Source organism: Carassius auratus, unplaced genomic scaffold (genome assembly GCF_003368295.1).
Source record: "Carassius auratus strain Wakin unplaced genomic scaffold, ASM336829v1 scaf_tig00027014, whole genome shotgun sequence".
NCBI lineage: Eukaryota > Metazoa > Chordata > Actinopteri > Cypriniformes > Cyprinidae > Carassius > Carassius auratus.
Window position 1 is genome coordinate 5841 of NW_020525562.1, and position 22643 is coordinate 28483.

The following is a 22643-nucleotide window of genomic DNA, read 5'->3' on the forward strand; positions in this document are numbered from 1 at the left end:
GAGTGTTCTTTTTTGTGTATTCGGGTGTGTGTGTGTGTCTGACACAGCCCTGCCTTTGATGAGATGAGTGTGACGCTGGGACGGCTTCTCTGGCCGCAGGCATGTGCTAGTGTGGGAGCGTGTGAACGATCAGACATGGAGTAAACTTTCATGACTCAGATACTTCCTGCTTTCTCAAATTATATTAAAAAGAAACATCTTAAATGTTTGGATTCGAAAATCGATTAGGAATTCCACACAGCGAGTACCATGAAATCACAGATGCACGGATGTGTGTGGAATTAACAAAGATAGTATCAGTGAAGGCCCAACCGCAACATTTCTCTATTGTTTTGCAGTGGGAAGCGAGTAACGGAGGACTGATGATGTAATGCAATGCTTAAATAAAGCCTATAAGCTGTCCAGACTGCGAGAAGCTTTTAATTTTGGATGCAGAGAGATACAGAATATTTTCCCAAAATAACAGCTGTGATTGTGTTCCAGTAATAGTGTGAGGATGTAAAGCATGTTGATATGCAGCATGCACAAGTATCTGCAAAAGTCTAAAAATAAATGTAAGCAATAGCCACCAATAAAACAACACTTAAACATGCATATAAAAAAAACATGAAATAGGAATAAAACAAATCCTACATTACATAAAATAAAGGAAAAAAACATTGATCTAAAAAAACATATATATATAGAAAAAAAATTACTGTTTAATTACTGGAAACCTGTTGGCCATTTTCTCGTAAACAACAAAAGGAACTAGTTATGTTAGGAAAGCACACACCCTAAAACAGACCAGAGCTCCCCACAGGCACAGAACATACACTCTTCCCTATTGTTTTGTCAATTATGCACTTGCTATGCAAACTTTTGAAAAGCAGCTGCATACACATAAAAAAAGTTGACAAGTAATGTATAAGAGCTGCAACTGATGTTTAATTGTGTGTGCCTGCAGTGCCTAAAGAATTCAGTGTGAAAGGTAAGAAGGGAATGAATGACAGCATTGTGAAGCTGAGTGTTAACAGTAACAAAAAACTTGTGCTCTCTCAACCTCATCACCTTTCACAAATATGACATCATCATTCACTTAAAGGAGTGGTTCACTGTATTATTATTTTTTATTTTTTTTCTAGGTGTGATTGTGTTTATGGGGTGCAGTCTTTTATGATAAAAAAACCTTATATTTCATATAATTTTCCTTTATTCCTCATCTCTCTTTCCCTACTCTGAGAAAGGTGCTGATAATTTCTGGCTCTTTATGGAGCCCCGCCCTCAGAAATAGGCGCTGGGCTCTGATTGGTTAGCTAGCCCAGTGTGTTGTAATTGGCTAAACTGCCTCTAGTGCACATCTAAATGTCCCGCCCCTCTCCTCAGCAGCATGTACTCAGGTTGCATTGTAAACAACAGCATCATTAATACATACGTGGTATATGTATAATGATTCTCACAGCTATGTGAAAATAAGTGTATAATTGGAACAGGTCATTGTTGGAGCTAAACTAAATGAGAGAGAGAGAGAGAGAGAAAGAGAGAGAGAGAGACGCAGAGCGTGTCCGATATTTTTTGGAAACCATGTCCCAGAATGGATAAATCTGAAAACGGCACCCTTGCGTTTTCATGTGGACAGCGAATGTGTGTAATTTTCTGAAACTATGACGACCTCAGCCCACGTCTTGCCGCTAGTCAGGCACCGCTACATCATGTAACAGCAACAAAAACATGAACAAACACTGAGCGATTGTCTTTTTATTAACTAACATTAACTTTTTAACAACTAACAATAAATGTATTGTTCCACGTTTGTTTGTATACCGCAGAATTACAGCGCCACATACTGGTCTGGCATGTATACTACATAGTTTTTACCGTTTTCGTGGTTTCGTGTCGTTGCAGATATTTCTTGAGATGAGGGGAAAAAAAGATAGGATAGGGAAAGCTCTGGCTTCATGTGGACGTAGCCTAAAGCAGCGCAGCATGGTCTCGCTACCCTTTTCTGCCTTTTTCCCAAGGTCGGGGTTTATCTGGGTTTGTTACGCCACGAACCCGGGAAGTAACTAGTTGTTGTCCCTACCAGCCGTTTTTTGTTAGAATTTAACTGCCAGAATTTAAAATACATTCGCATCAAACTTTCAGCTTCGAACTTTGCAGCTATTGTTCATGCTCAAACAGCAACTTTACACCAACTAGCGTTAAAAAAGAGAAATGGTAATCAACCACCCCTTTAAGCCTTAACACATCAAATTTGAAAAGGTCAAGAGCATTAAGCCTCGAGCAAGACAACCATATCAACACTGTAATTACACAACATACTGACTAGGTGCTAAAAAATACCATGTCAACCGCATGAGAAAATATTCAATATGTCAGTTATTATAAACAAACCACGCTCTGCAGAACATAAAGCGGCAAGCTCAGATGCACAACGTTCTGCAACCCTTAAAGATGTATGATAATGCATACGCTGCAGCCTTCATCTGACGTTTTTAATCTTTCATAAGGGGAGACATGTTTGAACCTGCAGGCTGCCTAATAAACCAGTGAAAGCAATCTGCTGCGATTCTTTTTCAAACATCCTCCTCATTACATCCCACAGTTTGCGCTCCAAAATCCTGCTTATCTCAGTGGAAAGATGACGTGAGCTGATAGACATTAATGGATCTTTAGATGCAGAAGTGCAACACGCATACAGTGCAGAGAGTTTAGTAGTGAAGCAGACTATTTTGTGTCTGTCAATCAGCTGTGCCTCGCTGTGTCTCTGTGATGGCTTGATTAGCTGGAGTATAAAGCTTTTTAACTGACTTTCCAACTTCTTACTGCAGCAGGTGCAGTGTTTCCTTTGAGATGACATACGGCGGGCTGCTGTGACATGCTGTGATTACGGATTTTGCTGGAAAATCTACTTATAAAGAAACAATACTAGCTATCAATGCCAGTCTGATTAAATAAGAGGATGAGAATGTAATGGTGTAACTGTTATAAACTGCCCCCCTTTACAATATTATTTGTCAATCATTTTTAGCAGATGGGACAAGAATTGCTGTAATTTATTTATATAACGTGTTGTACTCTGTAAAACATTATCTAATGCCCTGCAGCATAGGCTGAAACATTCAAAACTCCACCACACCTAACCAAAACCTAAATGCCTGAAGCATAATATCAAACGTTTGTAATACATTTGTAATACACCATCACGTCCAACAGGGGGCAGTACAACTAATAAAATTAAAAATACACTCCCATAATTGAGAGTATCCAACCACTTGATGCCCAACATACCTATCCTTATTTAATAAGCAAGGACGTTTTTAACAAAGGTAATACTCATTAACATCATAATAGGCCTAGTCATTTGCATCCTAATCACACCCAGCTCCTCAGGATGTGTGTACAGTTTGTTCAAGCAGTCACAACTGCTTTCTGGCTAATGAGTTGTTTTTTAAGAGCAATGAACCAACATAAAAAATGTAGATCACTGCATAAAAATGTAAGCAGTAATCATTGGAAGTATTGTTATTTCACATTATTAGATGCATCAACACCACTACATAATGCAGATAAAATAGTAATAGTATTAAAGATACGTTTCAGTTTGGACAATTATAAAATATATATATATATATATATATTATATATATATATATATATATATATATATATATATATATATATATATATATATATATATATATATATATATATATATAAAATCATGTACAAAAGAAAATTGCTTAAATTAGAAATTTCATCATAGAACGGTTGTTTCAGTGTGTGACCACTAGATGGTGCAACATTAAGTAGGAAGAAGACAAATAGTGTGTTGTACAAATGAATTGTACACATTTTTTTGTTTGTTTGTTTTTTTGCCTAAAGTATTACATTAATTTCTAAATAATAATAATAATTTACTAAGTTCCAAATTTGTTTGATGCTCTATCATACCATATCAGAGACATTAGGCCCAACAACTATTATATTGAAGTTATATTGTATTCTATAATATTGGACCAGGATTTATAATTTAAAGGTTTAAAGTACACATTCAGACAGGTGATTTGTGAACCACAGAATATTTCAAATCAGCCCGTTACTATGCTTCATAGCATATTGCATCTTTGAAATAATCACACCATAATTCAATATCTCTGCCTTTACTGTAGTAAAGGCATCTGTTAAATGACAGGTAACCACTAATCTTTACAGAACAACTTAGATGATTAACACACACACAACACAGTATAAAACAGCACTGGCTCAATATCAAACAAGTTATTTTTCAACTTTACAGGATCTGACATGTTTCATTGGAGGATGACAAATGAGGATTAGACATGTCTGTGATTTTTTTTTTAAGAGGAAAAAAGTTCCACAGTCATTATGATAATATGTATATATACACACACACATATATATATATATATACTAATATTAGTCATTTGGCTCCATAGACAGTATAAATGAACAACAATTTAATAAAAAAATAAAAAAATAAAAAAATAAAAAAAAAACTTTTCAGCTTGAACTTTATACTTTTCTAAAAGTAGAAATCACTTTCTGTCTACATTTTACCAATACTTTTAAAATCTTTCACCAGACCAGTGTTATTTTATCTATTTGGACTTTTAGTTTTGCTCTAATTACACATCACTGATCATTTTACTTTCCTGAGAGCAAATACACAAATGACAAAAGTAAAGGTATAATAGCAGCACTTTTTGACAGATAAGTTGACATCACAATAGATTTATGACATCTGATAATAATTATAATACATCTGGATACCTGTAACTGATTAACTTCCTCTCTTCACTATGACTCACAATCTCTCACTTAGTCACACCCTATGACTATTCTAAAAGCATATTAATGCATGTTTTTTTTTTCCAATTTCCCTCAAAGTCTGTTTGCTGAACTTGCTATCAAGCTTCATCACCTGTATAGAGCACATGATATTTCTAGTTTTGCAACATCGACATTGAACTGAACCATCACTGAACAGACTGGAGTTGAATAACTGCCCTATGTCTTCAGAAGAGCTGCTTATCACAAAATTAACTTTAGTTAACTGAACTAAACCGACATATAACTGATTGGATCTGAATAATAAGCACTATTGTCTTGGTATAGTTTTCTCCACAGCAGAAATGGTATTTGCCTTAGTTTTGCAGTTTGCATCATGTATTTTGTTACTTTCCAGTTTAATAATGTGAGCTGCTTTGAAACACTCTCTGTTATATAAAGGTGACCTGACTTCTAGCTGAATCAATTGCGTTCCCTAGAATCAATACAACGACTATCCCCGGGGCTGAGTAAGCTCATAGTTGCTGGAGCTCCTTAGAGGGGCCTTGAGGAAGTTAATGAAGGATGGTGAATTCATATGGGAAAATTATGAATCCACAGCAGTAATGGCATCAGAGATAAAGGGACTGTGCACTGTTTTACTGTGCACAGTAACTATTTGTAGTGGTGTATTTCTCAACAAAAAAAAAAAATTGTGAATTTCTGTATCCTCTCTTGTTATTGTGTTGCTATGATATTTACAATAACTGGAGATTATCAGTAGTGTTCTTCAACTTTTTTTATTTCATCAAACATTTAAACAATCAAAAATTTCTGTACAGGTTAAAGTAAACTATGATATTCTTTGTTATAACCTTTTAATAGAAGATTAAATGTTTAATTTAACTGATAACCTTACTGCTTTGGGTGACACACTTCTGGATGCTTTATAGGCCAAGCCCATGCATATCCAAGAAACCAGTTAATTTCTGTGGATTTTTTTTCCACGCCACAGCAGACAAAGAAAGCACCTCTCCTCTAGGTGTTGGCTCAACTGAAGCTTAATTATGTTTTCTGGCAAAAAGAACAAGCATCCAACAACATCAGATATTGTTTTGTGAATGATAATCCATCATGGGGGCAGCGGGGTGGAATTGGAAATCACTGATTTTTAGAAATAACCCCTGAATTTCAGCCAGGCAGGCCTCATGTCATGAAAGATATTTATATTAAGTTTGGGGTCAGTATTTTTTTAATTGTTTTATTATTTGTTTTAAAGAAATTAATGCTTTTATTCAGCAAGGAATTAAAATTAATTAGATAAAAGTGACCGTAAAGACATTAAAATGTTAGATTCGGTTTCAAATAAATGCTGTTCTTTTTAACTTTATTTAACAAAGGATCATATTTTTAAATATTTTTATACTATTTGTTTAAAGGTGCCATAGAATGCACCTCAGCAGCAATTGTAGCAGTAGCCAATATGGGTCCCAATTGTTGAATTTACTTTAATGTCAAAAGTCAATAGGATACTGCATCGTATTGATAAGTAAAGATGATGTTCCATGAAGATATTTAGTCATTTTCCTACCGTAAACATATCAAAATGTAATTTTTGATTAGTAATATGCATTGCTAAGAACTTCATTTGGACAACTTTATAGGTTATTTTCTTAATAGGCTATTTTGATTTTTTTTTGTCACCCTCAGATTCCAAATATCTTGCCAAATATTGTCATCTGCTAACAAACCATACATCAATAGAAAGCTTATTTAGGCTATTCAATTTTCACATCTCAATTAAAAAAAAATAATGAGGGGTTTTGTTCTTCAGGGTCCGATATTAAATATTATAATGGTTCTACATTAGTTATCCTCAAACATAATAGAAGGTTAGAAAATATAATAAAGAGGAAATAAAAGAACTGCCTGAGAGTATGTTAGAAGTCCCTGCAGATGATGGATTGGTTTCGTTCAGTTGTCATTCTGCTGATTTATTTTCACAAATAAAGTCTGTCCAGTCTGAACATCGACGCTGAAAAACGCATCGTTCAAACGAATGTATGGCAAAGGTCACCGCAGTCTGGGATGACGACAGCTCAGGAGGATGCATCAGGTCTGCGGCATTAGGACCGCGCTGCGCTCCTCTTCCTCAGAAGAGAGGAGGGCGTATGCCGCCGGCACGGGCTGAGTCAAATAGGCTGACATTCGAGAACAACTCAACGGTGTGCTGGGGGTAGTAAGAGAGATGCGAGGGCAAGGCTGGAGCTGAGCCTGCGAGACAAAGCTAAGAAATCCGTCAAACTGATCTCATTTAGTCGGCAAAGAAAGCCTAACGTTCTCCAGTAAGCGTTTACAGGACGAGAGACCATGTCGGTGCTGGCTTTGCAAGAATACGAATTCGAGAGGCAATTCAATGAAGATGAAGCCATTCGATGGATGCAGGAGAACTGGTACAGTAGCTCTGATGCATGATAAATAAGCTGGTCTATAATAATCAATCACAGCTATGATGCCGACAAAGCCGTTCATTAGATAGCGTGTACACTTGTTTTGCACTTACTGACTAGCACATTAAGCATCTAAACCATACATTAAGCCGGACGTTTAAAAACCGTCGGGGGACTCCTGAGAGTCACTGGCAGGTACCATCCAGACCAAGATGCACAGTGTGATTCCCCCATTCGAAACTCAACGATATTGTTTCAGCATTGCGTTCCATTTAATAACACAAATTATAATGTAATGTAATGAAAAATAAAAGTAGGCTAATGAGCGGTGCGATATTTGAAGCTTCACTCTATCAGATTCGAAGCCTATTCAAGGTGATGCTCTGTTTATGTCCCTCGTGACATTTGGAACGGTCATCCTCCACGATGCCGCACGGCTTCATATCTTTATTTGAAAAACACGATATTTTTTTTCGTAAATAAAACTGAATGTGTTTTTCAAAGCGGTTTATCCAGCCTTAATTAGCGCTTGTCCAAAGTAGCAATATCCGATTCAGGAAAGATTTGTTCTTTTAGAGTCGAATCTTGTCAATAAATCGGTTGAATCGATTCACGAAACTGGTTTAAAAAGCTTCGCTCACGAAACGGGGTGAATAAGAGGTTCTGGAGTCTACAAATAACCGATTCATTCTCCTCCAAACATGTCTGATTCGTTATGAGATATGAACTGATTTGGGTGAATTGTTTGACTAATAGGACGACGAGGTACAACAAGCAGAAATGTTATTATCAACATATGTTACTTGATTTTGTGATAGTTTGTTACACACACACACACACACACACACACATCTAGCAAAAAGGCTGTTATGAATAAAACACAGTTTAAAACGTAATAAAGGAATATATAAACACTGACAGCCTACGTTTTTACTGAAATGTTGAAGTAGGGTAGGCTATGCAGGTTTGTTAGGGAATACGTGGTGACAATCGCTCCGTGACGTAAAAGATTTGCCTGAACCCTTTTTTAAACGAATCGTTCAAAAGAACCGATTCGCTGAAATGAGTCAGGCTTCCCCATCACTAGCTCAAATCCTAGCCTAGCCCGCAATCTCTGTAGCATACAAAATATGAATGCCATAATGAAGGTCATCATATGAAATCAGAGACATGCAAGCAAATCGTTATTACATTTTCTGCATTTGAAGACTGTATATGGTATTTAAAAAATCCACCTGTACATAGATAAATGCATGCACATTATTCTGTAGTTAATGGCAGGAATCATCGCTGGTTTTGTGCATTTGCCACGTTTTCCGGCTTGGAAACTGTGGCTCTTGTTTAAAGTACCTGACACATGGTAACGTCAACACGATTACTCGCTAAGGATCAATTTCACGCTTTTGTAATTATGTAGCGCGTTTGGAGACAGAGAAGTGAGGCTGGTGTAGAATTCATAGCAACTAACCAATGAGATGCGTTTGTTGATGTCTGCTGACACACATTCGACCAATCACAATTCCGCGTCATTGGCTGACTTCTCGGAGTTGCTTGCATCACATCTATCATCCCGCGAGGAGAAACATCTGTCTTGTATGTATGAGGTTTAATAATACTGTTTCGTTGATTAGGCTATTTCAGACTGTTTTTTGATCACTTAAGAGTGTCTTTTGCTTGTGTTTTTTTTACTGTTTAACACTGAAATGCAGATTTGAAGGCATAGTTAACACAAACACTACAATTCTTTATTAGTCATTATTTACACTCATTTATTTATTTATTTTCATACACTTCCCAACACTTATAACCTTCCATGGAACACCAACAATGATTTCAGGCAGACTGACAAACTCAGTCACCATTCACTTTCATTAAATGAAGAAAAAAAAAAACTGCAGCAATAATGAATAACTCAATCTGCCTGACCCCTCCTTTTGTTTTACACAGAATAAAGTCATACCAATATGATAGTAAATTATGACAATTTTTCAATTTTTTAAAAATAGAACTTTAATAAAATATAAAAGTAAATAAATAAATTGTAATTAAATCGTATTATTTACAAATTACAATTGTAGCTCTAGACAGTTATGACTATGATTTTATTAATACAGTCTGATTGACTTTATAGTCTCAATCATTCAGAAATCACGCAAAAGAAAATAAAGCAGTTTTATGATAAAACCATGGTTAATTTTTGTAAAGATTGTGATGTCCAGGTTTTTTTCCTCTTTTTTTTTTTTTTTTTTTTTGAAATCATTAAGGCTGTGTCATCTACAGCAAAAAGGTGGCCAAAAATGAAAGATTGATTGGATATTTGAATGGAAAGTTTGGTCCACCTATTGGCAGTTTTATTTTCAAATTTCGACTGTTTAGATTTTTTTCTTAAATCACTTCAATATCAGTATTCAGTGTTTTATGTTTAATATATCAAAACATTTCATGCATTTGTAATTGGAGGTTAAATGCATTAATGTCTTGCATATTATTTATCCTGGCTGAAGCACCTTTGTTTCAAGCTATATGAATAATGTTATAGTTTAAAGTTAAAGATATTAATAAGGTGAGTCAGAGTTTTATGTTTACTTGATGGTGATTTCACATTTCTTGTTTGTGTGAAGGCGAAATACAAATAAATGGTGAACATTAATTTATTTGTACCGTTTTTATTTCTGAAATATTATAGGTCTATCGTTTTGTAGGAGGAGATTTCATAGACTTCACTTGGCAAATCAATTTTTCAAAAGTTTGTCTGAACAGACATTTGTTGTGGGTGTACAGTGCAGTTTTTCTGAGGCTTTTAAAAAAGTTGTTCATATCGATATCGGAATTATATCGTATCGACTGAAATTAAGCAATATATCATGATATAAATTTAAATCTACTTTCTTGTAGTCAGATTTATGAGTAAGACTATGATAATGGCCCTCTCTGTTGTTGCCTTTTTTTCTTCTTTTATTAGTTTAATGCTTTTTTCTTTATATGCACTTCCTACTGGTGTAACCGAATATGTAATTACCCAATCTACAAAATGCATGCCCTCTTTTTGTAATTTAATTTAACATCCTGTATATTTCTATAGCATCTTGTAGTAGCTCCATAAAGATCAGTGTGTTAAAATATTAGATATCTAACAACCAAAGTCTTTGCCAATGGCCATTCAGCTGAGTGAGGGGATGAATAAAGGGGTTAAATACCAATTAGCTGTACCGTTACTCAGCATTTTTATGACTATAGATCATCCTGGTAATTCACATTGCCTCCTTTGCATTCAAGGCTAATGTATGAAAACCGAGACTAAACATTTGCTTAAAAAGCATTTTTCACAACCCCTTGCTGCCTGTTCTCATTTAAAAAGCAACCGTGAGCGTGTGTCTCTGCTTTAATAATCCCACGTTCCGCTCTGTGATGAATGACTGCAACACCACAGGATCCTTTCGTACATCTTCCTGATGATCAGGGAAACAGAATGTCAGCTTTGATAAACAGTTCTTGAATTATTCATGCTAGGCAAGCACAGGTGCTTCAACACAGACTATATCTGTGACTATATCTATATCTTCCAGATATAGACTATATCTATATCTTCCAGATCTTTTAAATGAATAAATAAAAGAAAATATCTGAGTACATTGAGTATATTAATAAATTGTTGCATTACTCATGAAAATATGTTTTTAAAAATCACACTCCAACTGGTAGGCTATTGCATTTCAACGGCTGTGCCAGTGCTCATATATTCAGCATATATAGCAATAAATGTGTATACATGCAGTTTACAGGCCATGTACTTGTTATGTAAAACATGACTTCACTAAAAATAGTTCACTAATATTTGACAGTGCTGAGTCATACCTGCTATACAGACAGCCATATTGACATCTGTCCTCGCCATTTTAAATAAACAAATAAATAAATCAATTAGAAATGTACATTTTTCATTTATATTATCCATTAAAATAAGAATTAATTTTATTATAAATTTATTATCAGTTAATAGGTTTCAGTGGTTATATCGAATACAGAATGGAAACTTGCATAATTGCATTTTTTTTTTTTTATGTTGGTTGCTAATATTTGTTTTTTGATTGGCAAAACAATTCTCAGGGAAGATCAATAAGACAGAGCTGCCAAGGCTTATGCAATGCGTTTGACCAGAGAGAATTAGCCTCAGGTTGGAAGATAGCCTTAGGTCATGTCTAATCTGGGTGTATATTTATCCTCTATCCTCACTATACTACACTGCCCAAAAGTTTCTTTAATGAGCTCTCATTTTGTCTCGCAAAATAAAGACACAAGCAGACAGGAAGCACAGAAATATTGTGGATTAATAAAAGTGGACTGTTTCCACACAGACTGCCAGGCTTACATAATAGAGACACATAGTAGAGTTTCCTGGCACCACAAACCGTTGTCCCTGCAATAAATGTTACTTAATAGAATCTTATGAATGCAGACAGTCACTTTACTACACCACGCCACTGGCCTTGAGAGATTATATTTATAAATAAGATTTGCTTTTCCTGCACCTTTCAACGGACACGTCTAAAAGGTCTTTGACAAAACTTAAAACCTTTGCCACCCACCACAACCAGGGGCACTTGACAAAAAATTTATTTCAAAATGTGACCTCTGAAAGAGCAGTCACCTTGTTTCTGTTTTCAGTGTGAGTAGCCCCGAAGAAGAGATTGCATTTGATGTTTGGAGAGGATGGTAGAGAAAAACAAATACCTCTGGCTAAAGCCCTTTCCACATGTCACAAATTATAACATCAGCCATCAGTTTGTTTAGCCTTAGCCATGTTATCGCACTCAGATCTTAAACGCAACAGCAATCAGTGGTGTTAGCCAGAAACTGTTTAGCTAGGAAAATAAAAATGGAAATATATATATATATATATATATATATATATATATATATATATATATATATATATATATATATATATATATATATATATATATATATATATATATATATATTATTTTTTTAGTATTTCAGCCCTAAATGTAAAAAGAAAAAAAACAGTGAAAATTTACTCTTCAGTACATTGTCAGTACAGTTGTGTTCAGACAGTTGTGTTCTCACCACTGGATCATCTGCAGTGAATGGGTGCTGTCAGAATGAAAGTCCAAACAGCTGATATAAACACAATAACCCATTCTACTCCAGTCCATCAGTTAACATCTTGTTAAGTTTAAAGCTGCATGTAAGAAACAGTTATCATGTTCGTGGTGTTTTAAATTTGAACGGTTTCTTCTGCCAAAAAGACCAGTCCATAAGCAATACCAAATAATACTTGCTCCAGTGAAAAAGCCCATCCCTTGTTGTCTTCCCAAAGCAAAATCCACCAGCATACTTGTTTAGAACTGTTTTCACTTGTAAACGTTGATAGATCAGATGATATTTGTCTCCCGATTCAGACAATTTTCATTGGAGACAACAATATTATGAATAGAGAGCTTGTATTTTAGCCAGAAGTAGTGGTTAAAACGTTTATATATATTATCAAATTTGTTACAAACACGCAGCTTCTCGCTTCACAAGCCGTAATTGATGGACTTTAGTCATGTGGATTACTGTGAATTATTATGGTGTTTATATCAACTGTTTGGACTCTCATTCTGATGGCACCCATTCACTGTAGAGGATCCATTGGTGAGCAAGTGATGTAATGCTAAATTTCTCGATGAAGAAATTGTTTCGATGAAGAAACAAACTCATATTGGAAGGCACAAGGGTGAGTAAAATCAGCATATTTTCATATAGGGCAGAACTAATTCCTTTAAAATGGAATAATAATAAAAAATAAAAATAAAAAAAGGATTGCGTTTGCATGTCCATGTCAAGGTTTTGCGCTGACAGAAACCCTTTTCTGTGCTTGTTCAGTTAATTCTACCATTCCTATACTCTTTTCCAACATTGTGCTGCGTTTGGTTAAATATCACTGAATCGAGCAGAACAGATTCTGCTACCGTCATTAGTCTAAAACTGCAATTAGGCTTCAAAATCCATTTATTTAGCGGCTCTAGATAAATTGGGAAGCACTTCTAGCCTTAACATCTTTGGCCAGATGGGAGCCCTTGCAGGTAGCTTCACCATCAGTCTTTGTCCACTTCAGGTTTAATGCGCTCAGCTGAAAAACTAAAAAAAATTGAGAGCATGGACAAAAATGCAGTTGAAGAATTCAAGGACTTGATGGTCTTGCAATACATAGACCTACTTATTGAAAGTTGATGACGCAGGACCTGAATATGTTATGTTTATATAAAATATTTGTTGCTTAGGATATTTCTGTCTTAGTATCTTTTTCTGGATAATTCTTGCTGCATTATCTGAAAGCTCCGGTAGCTCTGCTTTACTGACTTAGCAACAAGGCCAGATGGTAATATTCTCTTGAATCGCCATTGGATGGTATAAAACAGGGCTTTACTGCATCTGTGTGGCATATGCCACTTACTCAATCACTCCTCTAGCAGGATATTTGAAATTCTCCCCAAAACATGTATCCAGATAAGGGGCTAATGAAAAGGGAGTGATGCTGCTTTGTCATTCACTGCAGCACAGCTCAAAAACTCATCTGAACATCAAGCTTTTTAAAATGAAATACCTTGCATATTCCACACTGACAGATCCTTCACTTCTTTGCTGGATCTAGGGCTGGTCAATATATTGAATACGGGAAATATATTTAAAATTATTTTGTTGGAGATATATATTAAGCAACATTGTGAGCACAATGATTTAATGCATTGATTCTTTGGCATTAGATGGTTTAATACAAAATCTATATAGTAAAATATTTCACATTATTCCTGTAGCCTTGGTCAATATTATAAAAAAAATAATAATACAATACAATACAGTAAAAAAAAAAAAAAAAAAACATCTTACAGATAAACTCTTGAATTGTAGTGTTGGTCAATATTGCTGCTTATTTTTGCTTCTATGCACAAATCACATAAATGAAAATCGAGTATTCTTCAGTAGTTCATTCCGCCAGAAAGATTTTAAATCTAAATTTAAATAAAAAAAAAAAAAAAAAAAAAAAACTGTAAATGAAGAGATAGACTGAATATAAAAATGAATAAATGAAAATAACCAGCCCTGTGTATTTTAGCTGCATCAAACATTTGGTTCTGGCATGATATACAAGAGTTGGATTACCATTAGCAGCATCTTGCTGCCAGCTGTTTTCTCAAGTACAAGCTTCCTGCTAGCTGGCACTGTGAAGAAAATGTGTCTGTTAGTGTAAGCAATCACACCCAGTGCATTTAACTGATTTGTAACCAGAAACAAGAGTTCAGTCATCCAGTAACACCAATAAATTGGTCCAATAAAATATGTGAATACTGCTGCAGCCTCCCTTTGTACACAGAGAACAATGCAATGACAAGTCAAGGTTCAAGTGGGGACTGTATGCACAGAATGGAATCACTGTTCTGAGCAGAGAGAGGTCAGTGTTTCTCCCATCCAGTGGGCAGAAAAATAAAAATGATGCTCAGCATGCATTCACAACCCACACCCTTACTCTTCTTCACAAAAAGCCTATAGATGTCATGTGTAACAAAAAAATGATAAAAACCTAATATAAAAAGACACTTAGCTCTACTTCTACTGTATGCATTTTTATTTAAGTCTATGTATTATTTGAATTCTGTCGAAAAGAGGATTTGTCTAAGACTTTACCCATATGCAAATTAAAACCCAGAAGAACCTCTGGGGCTCCTCGTTCACCGGTTTGATGGTATTTCTTGGAAAGAGAACACACATCATCCTGGAAATGATACTGGCAGAAAGAGACGTGCCCCAGTTTTGGCTCATAATGCCAGCTGGATGCTGGACTGGCAAAGCTCCTATCTATTAGTTTGTTTTAATAAGGATGTGAATCACTTCAATTCACTTTATTTATGGCCAAACTATGATAGCATCAACTGAGTATTATTACATAGACTATATAATGAATAATTTGTTTTATTTGATAATGTTTACTTGATCATGTATTCAAATGTAGTGCCTAAAAACAACTGTGATTTTGGTTTTGCTTGTTAATTTATTACTACATGCCATTGCTAATTATTTTTTTTTACATCGTATCAAAATGAGTAGAGCCATAAAATCTCTCTCATGTTGGCATACTGAATTTTTTATTATTACTATTTTGACATTGTGACAATGTTAGGTTTTAAATATTAGTTCCCTTGAGCATAACTTTGATATTATGTGTGTTTAATAGACATACTTTATGCAGTGATTTCCAAATGATTTCTCTGGATTTCTTTCAATTCCGATCAGAATGCCCTCAAAATTTTATTAGACTTCACAGTGAATATTCAGATAAATGCAGTACAGCGTTGCCAGATATTATGAGATCCTAAAAGCATCACAAGCTGTCAAAATAAGCCCAATAAGCTGTTTTTGATGAAAAGCTCCAAAAACAGTTTATTTAATTTTGGCAAAAGATAAGTGATAAATATAGGATTTAAGAAACAATGGCATAAATGATGTAATGTTTTATGTAATACAACAAAGTTGCTAAACCAAATGGATAACATTCTGAGGTGTATACATCTAAAAATCTAAACGCATTCTTTTTTGGTGTGTGTGTGTGTGTGTGTGTGTGTGTGTGCAAATTTTTAAGACCGGAATTGCAAGCTGGAAAAAGCTCTGGCTTTGCTGGTGCTTTTCTAACAGCTACATAACTGCAGTATAATACAGTCAGGATAGTTGCTGGACCAGTTTGCAAGGCGGTAGTTTTACCGCATGCAAAGTCTGTGAATTTGACTGTGTTGTATGGGGAATCATGTTTCATTCAAAACATGGCATAATTCAGTAAAATAAAAATGCTGTGCAGATTTCATAGTTTGTTCTGATATTTTAAATATTATATATATATATATATATATATATATATATATATATATATATATATATATATATAGTTAATACTTATGTAATCTAACTTTGAATATGCTTCAAATTTAAACCTTGGTCACTTACATAAAATAAAAATAAATCAAAATGACAAAAAATATGCTGTGAGCAGATGGTCACACTAAAGGAAGTGAACAATTCTTTGGACTTAATTTTTTTGTCATCTCATTCCTTACAGGAAGAAGTCTTTCCTCTTCTCTGCACTCTACGCTGCCTGCATACTTGGTGGGCGGCATGTAATGAAACAAAGGGAGAAGTTTGAATTGAGGAAACCTTTAGTTCTATGGTCTTTAACACTTGCAGCCTTCAGGTAAATATGCAGCCTTCAGGTAAATGGGTCATAGATCATGCGTGCAAATGTTTAAGGGTGCATCTATGGGTGTAGCATGTAGGGCTGTGACGGTATGGGATTTTTTTTTCTTACTACGGTGAAGAAGCAACAAATCACATGGTTTGGTGACTTATCGCACATCCCTGAGAAGAATGTCCCAAGTCAGACTTGCCTGACGTGGGCTTCTTTTCCATTTGAAACTTAATCCTGTGTCACAAGAAATCTGGTCATGTTCCGGGGTATAAATCACTGCAGACCTCTAGCTTCCTCCTGCAAATTCCTTGCAAAAATTGTTTTACAAAAAAGTGCGGTGATGCGTAACACTGCGCTCGGTATCTCATTACCGCGGTGATGTGGTTATCGTCACAGCCATAGTTACATGCATCTATCCATTTGCCTGCAGCAGCTGTTAATGCTAAAACATATTTGCTTACTTAACACATTGCAGTGCTATAAGTGATGGAAATTAAAATATAACATTTAAATTAACAATATGTAAAGTAAAAATCCATGCAGGCCATTATTCATAGAGGTAGGCCTATTTCTGAAGCTTTTATGGCACATTTAATCAGCTGTCATAATGCAATGGCAGCGCAAGATAAAACCAGTTTGTGTTTAACTTTGTTTAAAGTGATGCTGTTTTGCACATTACAATACACTGCAGTGAATACTGTGCATTTATAAATTGTTTCATGTTTTAGCAGATTAATGGTGTGCATTATAGCCAGAAAAAAAAGCCACTTCCTCGTTCCAAGTTACTTCATAAAGACCTGCATATATGGTACACAAGAGGCCTGCATATATATTTTCATATTGAGCTTGCACCTTAACATGTCATCTAACTTAACGATATAACATATCTCACTCTTCAATGTGTGATATCAGCACTATAGTGACTGTAGAAAGGTGGTGAGACAGACTACATCGCACTTCCAGGTTTATCACATGATCTGGCCTTTGGCAGCCATTATAAGAAACCTAAAACTGGAACCTGAGTGCCAAGTAACTGCCTAGCCACACAATGTAAAGTGTCAATAAATAAGCACACCCAATAAAAAAATAAAGCACCGTTAGCATTAGTAGTAATGCTATGAGTCCTAACAGTAAAATGAAGCATACACCATTTTGAATCTGATTTAAAGTGTCTCCTTTGTTTTGTTGCACAACTTTCTTCAGTATATTTGGTGCCATCAGAACCGGAGGCTACATGATGAACATCTTGATGACCAAAGGCCTAAAGCAGTCAGTGTGTGATCAGAGTTTCTACAATGGACCAGTCAGCAAGTTCTGGGCCTACGCTTTTGTCCTCAGCAAGGCACCTGAACTAGGTGAGATTATATGTCTGTAGCTCCCATTTTATTTCAGTTTCATAGGTTAAGATTTAAACTATTGTATATAATTCTTTGTAAGTAGAAACACACAAGATATTGGTGTCGTACCTCTCAATATTTTTTTTAACACAAATCAAGTAAAAAATGTTTTATACTTTTGCAATTTTTTCAACAGTTTAGCATTACAAATCTAATAATACTGTTACATAAAGTATTTAAAAAAAATCTCAAAATGAACATATTTTTCATACTGCTCATAAAAGTATGATGCTTGTATTCACTTGCAGCATTTAAAATGATTGCTTTCCTTACATCAACCTAATAACATGAAACTGGTATCAGGCTTCTGCATCACAGCACAGGCACAGTGTTATATACAGTATAGCCTATATCAAATTTAAAAATCTAATTTACATATTCTTTACTGCAGACAAGCATGCTTAAAGTTGAGCACTCCTAGTCATTTGTCATTGTACACTCACAATATACATGCAGATACAAATGTACACCTACTACTTGTATAAAAACATGGGATCTCATTAAATTAATATGAAGACAATCTTTTACGAATGCTTTATCTATATAAAGCAAAACAGGGCTAAAATATTAGATGTGGTATAATGCAACTTTTTCAGTTGTAATTCTTTATTCTTACATTGTGGATCCCGATGTTTATATATGACCACAGCAAATTATAAACAGTTGTGACCACATTACAAGAGTTTCCAAATCCTTGACTAAATTTAAAACAACTGTAATCCTTTAAAAAAATAAGTTTGGTTAAATTCGTTCTGTCTGTTGTATGTAGCTTGCTCCAGTGACAAAGCACTACGGAGAAGCCTAGTGTTCATCTGCATGAATATAATTGGTTGTGAAAGCGTAACAGAATTTGTTAGCATGAGCCCTGCAGCATACCCCCAAGTCTAGAAATCTAGGATAGTGGATCTATTTTCCGCCTGCCTGGGCCTATTGTGTTTGTCATGTCCTGTCGGTTAGTGGGCTACCAGGCCTATTGTAGTGACAAAAAGACAGCACTGAGACAATGTGAGGACCCTCCTAGGCACAGGCCAAGCATAATGGGTCATGATGTCCTGTTCACTAATGTACAGCAGGAGACATAGCAACATGCATAGACTTTTGACCAGCTGCACTTGCCCTCTCATATTAATGTATGGACAATTTAAAGTGAACAAGTTAACAACAAATAAAAACCTCCCCCAAATTTTAAATAATATTTTTTTATTAGATTTTTATTACTGTTACTTAGGATGCAGTAAAAGTCAAATTAAAGACTTTTATAATGTTACAAAATATTTTTTATTTTTATTTTTAGGATTTATTGGCTTTATTCAGTAATTGGTGTTTCCATCATAGTTTATGCACATTTTCTTATCTAATACAATTTTTTTTTTTATAAATCAATGATCCGTCTTAATAGAGTGCATACATTTTTATGCACATTTTAAGAATGCTCATCTTGCTCATCTCGCATTTTCTCAATGCTATATCCTACGCAACATCATTAGCTGAGCTAGTGGGGCTTCACTAACAGTTGTTGACTTTTAACGTCTACACTGTTTGAACTTGTTTTGTCTGCTGAATGCATTGGTTGACCTTGCCCTGATTAGATGTTCAAATATTCAAGGTCTAGAACATGCGAGTTTAACCTAATACCTTAATCTTTACAAACTAAATCAATAACACAATATTTTCCCAAAAATGTTAAAACCTAAAAATAAACAAGATATATCAAGAATGTCAAGACAGGCATAGCGACTTTAGCGTTTATTCCCCAAACAATTACAGAATCTTTTACTATCTCTATTCTCTACATCTCTCTCACTGTCAGTGTCTTGCTCTTATCCTTCCAGGAGACACACTATTTATCGTCTTACGGAAGCAGAAACTGATTTTCCTGCACTGGTATCATCACATCACAGTTTTGCTCTATTCCTGGTACTCCTACAAGGACATGGTGGCCGGCGGGGGCTGGTTCATGACCATGAACTATCTGGTGCACGCCGTCATGTATTCGTACTATGCTCTTCGGGCCGCCGGCTTCAAAATCTCTCGCAAGTTTGCCATGTTCATCACCCTGACGCAGATCACCCAGATGGTGATGGGCTGTGTGGTCAACTACCTGGTGTATTCGTGGATGCAGCAAGGCCAAGAGTGCCCGTCCCACGTGCAGAACATCGTGTGGTCGTCCCTCATGTACCTCAGCTACTTTGTGCTCTTCTGCCAGTTCTTCTTCGAAGCCTACATCACCAAGACCAAATCCAATGCAGCAAAGAAAAGCCAATAAATCAAGAAAATGATTTAAATTTAATCACGGAGAGGTGGGGAAAACTAAATGGACCAGTGATTGGTAGTGGATGGATGAGTCTTTAAAGTTAGGGCTTAAGAACTTGCAGAAGAAAGAAGCAAAGACCATGAGGGGCTACTATCAAAGCTTGTGCATACTGTACTACTAACGTATAGAGATAAACCTCCCCGCCACTAGGGAAGCTCTGTTGAGCTGCACTGAGAATCATTACGATTATATCAGTTGAACAAAAAAAAATGTGTCTTTATGTAATGTATATGTGCCCAATACAATTATCTGTATTTAAAAAAGAAAAAAAAAGTGTATAGATTAAAAAAAGGGATGCAAAATAAATTAAAACAGAATTAAGAAGTCGTCAAAATGGACTGGGAATATTTTGAAAAAGGATCTTATATGGATAGAGTTCATAATTGTGTGGTTTTGTCTAAACATTAATTGTTACTGTTATTTTTATCGGTTAGATAGATTGTGTACGGTAATTTTGTACGAAAGCCATGTCAATGGAAGACTGGTAAATGTTGAGCTAAAAATGCCACAGTGTGTTCTGTGTTCCAGCGTCGCAGCACCAAAATTCTCTCAGGTCTTACAGTTTTTTTCCCATGTGAAGTTCATATCATTTTAGAAAAAAAAAGGAAAAGAAAAAAGAAAACTAAACCAAAAAGGCATATTATTCAAATAGGCCTGAAATGTTAATGCCATTGGATTACTCATACACAAGCAAACCACCCAAGTAAATAGCAAAAAAATAAATGAAAGGGGACAAAAAGACCAATGAAGGCCATTTTGAGAGGACCACTGGGGCCAAATGATCATTAGAACACCAGAGGCCCTTCTGGAATATGAATCATCGGACCTCTCTGAATCTGCGTTTGTTCTGACCTCTGAAAGACCTGGTCTTCTTCTTCTCATGGCTTAAGTCATCATTATCACAATCCATTCCAAAGGCAGACAGCACAGAGAGTCTAGCCCTGCCTAAAGGACCATGAAGTCAAACATACTTAAACAAAAAGTCTATATCACTGTAACCAAATCAGAATAATCTCTGTCACTGAATGGTGTCCATTGTGCTCTTTGTGCATTTGCACTGTGTACATGTAAAGCATCTATAGACGATTTTAACAAAGAGCCAAGAGTGCTGAAATATTCAAGTGTCTGTGTTTTTTCATTCGATTTCTCCTTGTTTACCCTGGTAGGACTGTGTGAGAGATTCTTTCTGGTACATATTTTGCTCTCGACTCTGCAGGAAGGAGATCTGAACTGTCACTCTAGCTGTGAACAGGCTCAGCAACATGCCAGATGGGAGCACTACTGCCTCAGCCACAATGACATAAGACATAAGTTCAGACTGCCCTGGTTTCTGAAGCCATAGTAAGCAGCAATGTTCTGTGTGTCTACTGGTTGGAGCAGTAAAAGTGACAGAAATTATACCAACAGTCATTTTAAACCATATGGCAATAGTCCAATAGTACTATGAAATTGCACTGATCAGATCAGGTGTCAGGCCAGTTGAATTATGACACATATATATACGTCACATAACACCATATTTAACTGGAAATCTTTGGATGATGTAATTACAGGAGATAAAGTGCAATGAAATACTGCCTGTTGTTAGCACTAGATAATATGGATCAAAGTTTGTAGGCATTAGATCTGAAGTCAGCCTGTTGAGTTTTTTTTTTCACTACTTAACCTCTAAAAGCTCCATAAAGACCACAAAAGCATTATATTATACACAGCTATTGATACTAAGATATTCTTTCAATGTTAAACGTAACTCTGGATGTCCATGAAATTCCTACCAGCAGGACAGAGTTTATCTTTTAGACACACTAATATATAGGATAAATGTCTATGTTAATACCTTGATTCTTTTAGTTGATATAATTGCTTTTGGGCTTTATAACTCTTTTGCATTATTCTTAGACATTGGTTCTCAAACAGGTGACTCACTAAAGGTCACTGCAAACATACACGAGTACTAGGTCTTAAAATGCTTTAAAAAAACACAAAGATGTATAACATTAAACATAATGTTGTGTATGCTTGCGTATCTCAGGCACGTATCAGCTTAAAAGCTTAAAGACTTTGTCTCAGACAAAGCGGAGAGCTGTAGTCGAAAAGGTTTGGCATTTTAAATGAACAAAACTAAATAACAAACCAAAATAGCGGCCAATAAATCAAAAGCATCCATCTTATACAAGTCATAGCTTCCGTATGCAAAAAAGTCCGAAGTAACCATTTTAGTGACACAGACACAATAAGGGTATTCTGATCAACTTGGTGTGCTTAAAACAGTGTGCAATAGTGCAGAGGTAGTTAGATTTGGAAATCATTTCAACATACTGAAACTGAATGAAAAGAGTTTTGTAAATCATTACTAGGAAAGTAGGAAATTACTTACTAAATTACTTAAGAGAGAAAACCAAGATGTGAAAACTGTTCCATCTAGACAGGCATTATATTATATATATGTGTGTGTGTGAGTGTCTGTAACATAA

General features: G+C 35.4%; 1 protein-coding gene across 1 annotated transcript; it reads left to right on the plus strand.

Annotated features, from left to right (window-relative positions):
• Nucleotides 1-6928: 6928 nt before the first annotated feature.
• On the plus strand, nucleotides 6929-20498 carry LOC113079024 (elongation of very long chain fatty acids protein 6). Its single transcript, XM_026251203.1, has 4 exons — nucleotides 6929-7223; nucleotides 16333-16464; nucleotides 17662-17813; nucleotides 19688-20498. The coding sequence occupies exons 1-4, from the start codon at nucleotides 7141-7143 to the stop codon at nucleotides 20119-20121; spliced, it is 801 nt and encodes a 266-aa protein (XP_026106988.1). The 5' UTR covers nucleotides 6929-7140; the 3' UTR covers nucleotides 20122-20498.
• Nucleotides 20499-22643: the final 2145 nt, after the last annotated feature.

Coding starts and splice junctions, on each gene's coding strand:
- LOC113079024 (XM_026251203.1), top strand. CDS start 7,141: ATGTCGGTGCTGGCTTTGCAAGAATACGAATTCGAGAGGCAATTCAAT. Junction 7,224..16,332: donor CGATGGATGCAGGAGAACTG/GTACAGTAGCTC, acceptor CATTCCTTACAG/GAAGAAGTCTTTCCTCTTCT. Junction 17,814..19,687: donor CAGCAAGGCACCTGAACTAG/GTGAGATTATAT, acceptor TTATCCTTCCAG/GAGACACACTATTTATCGTC.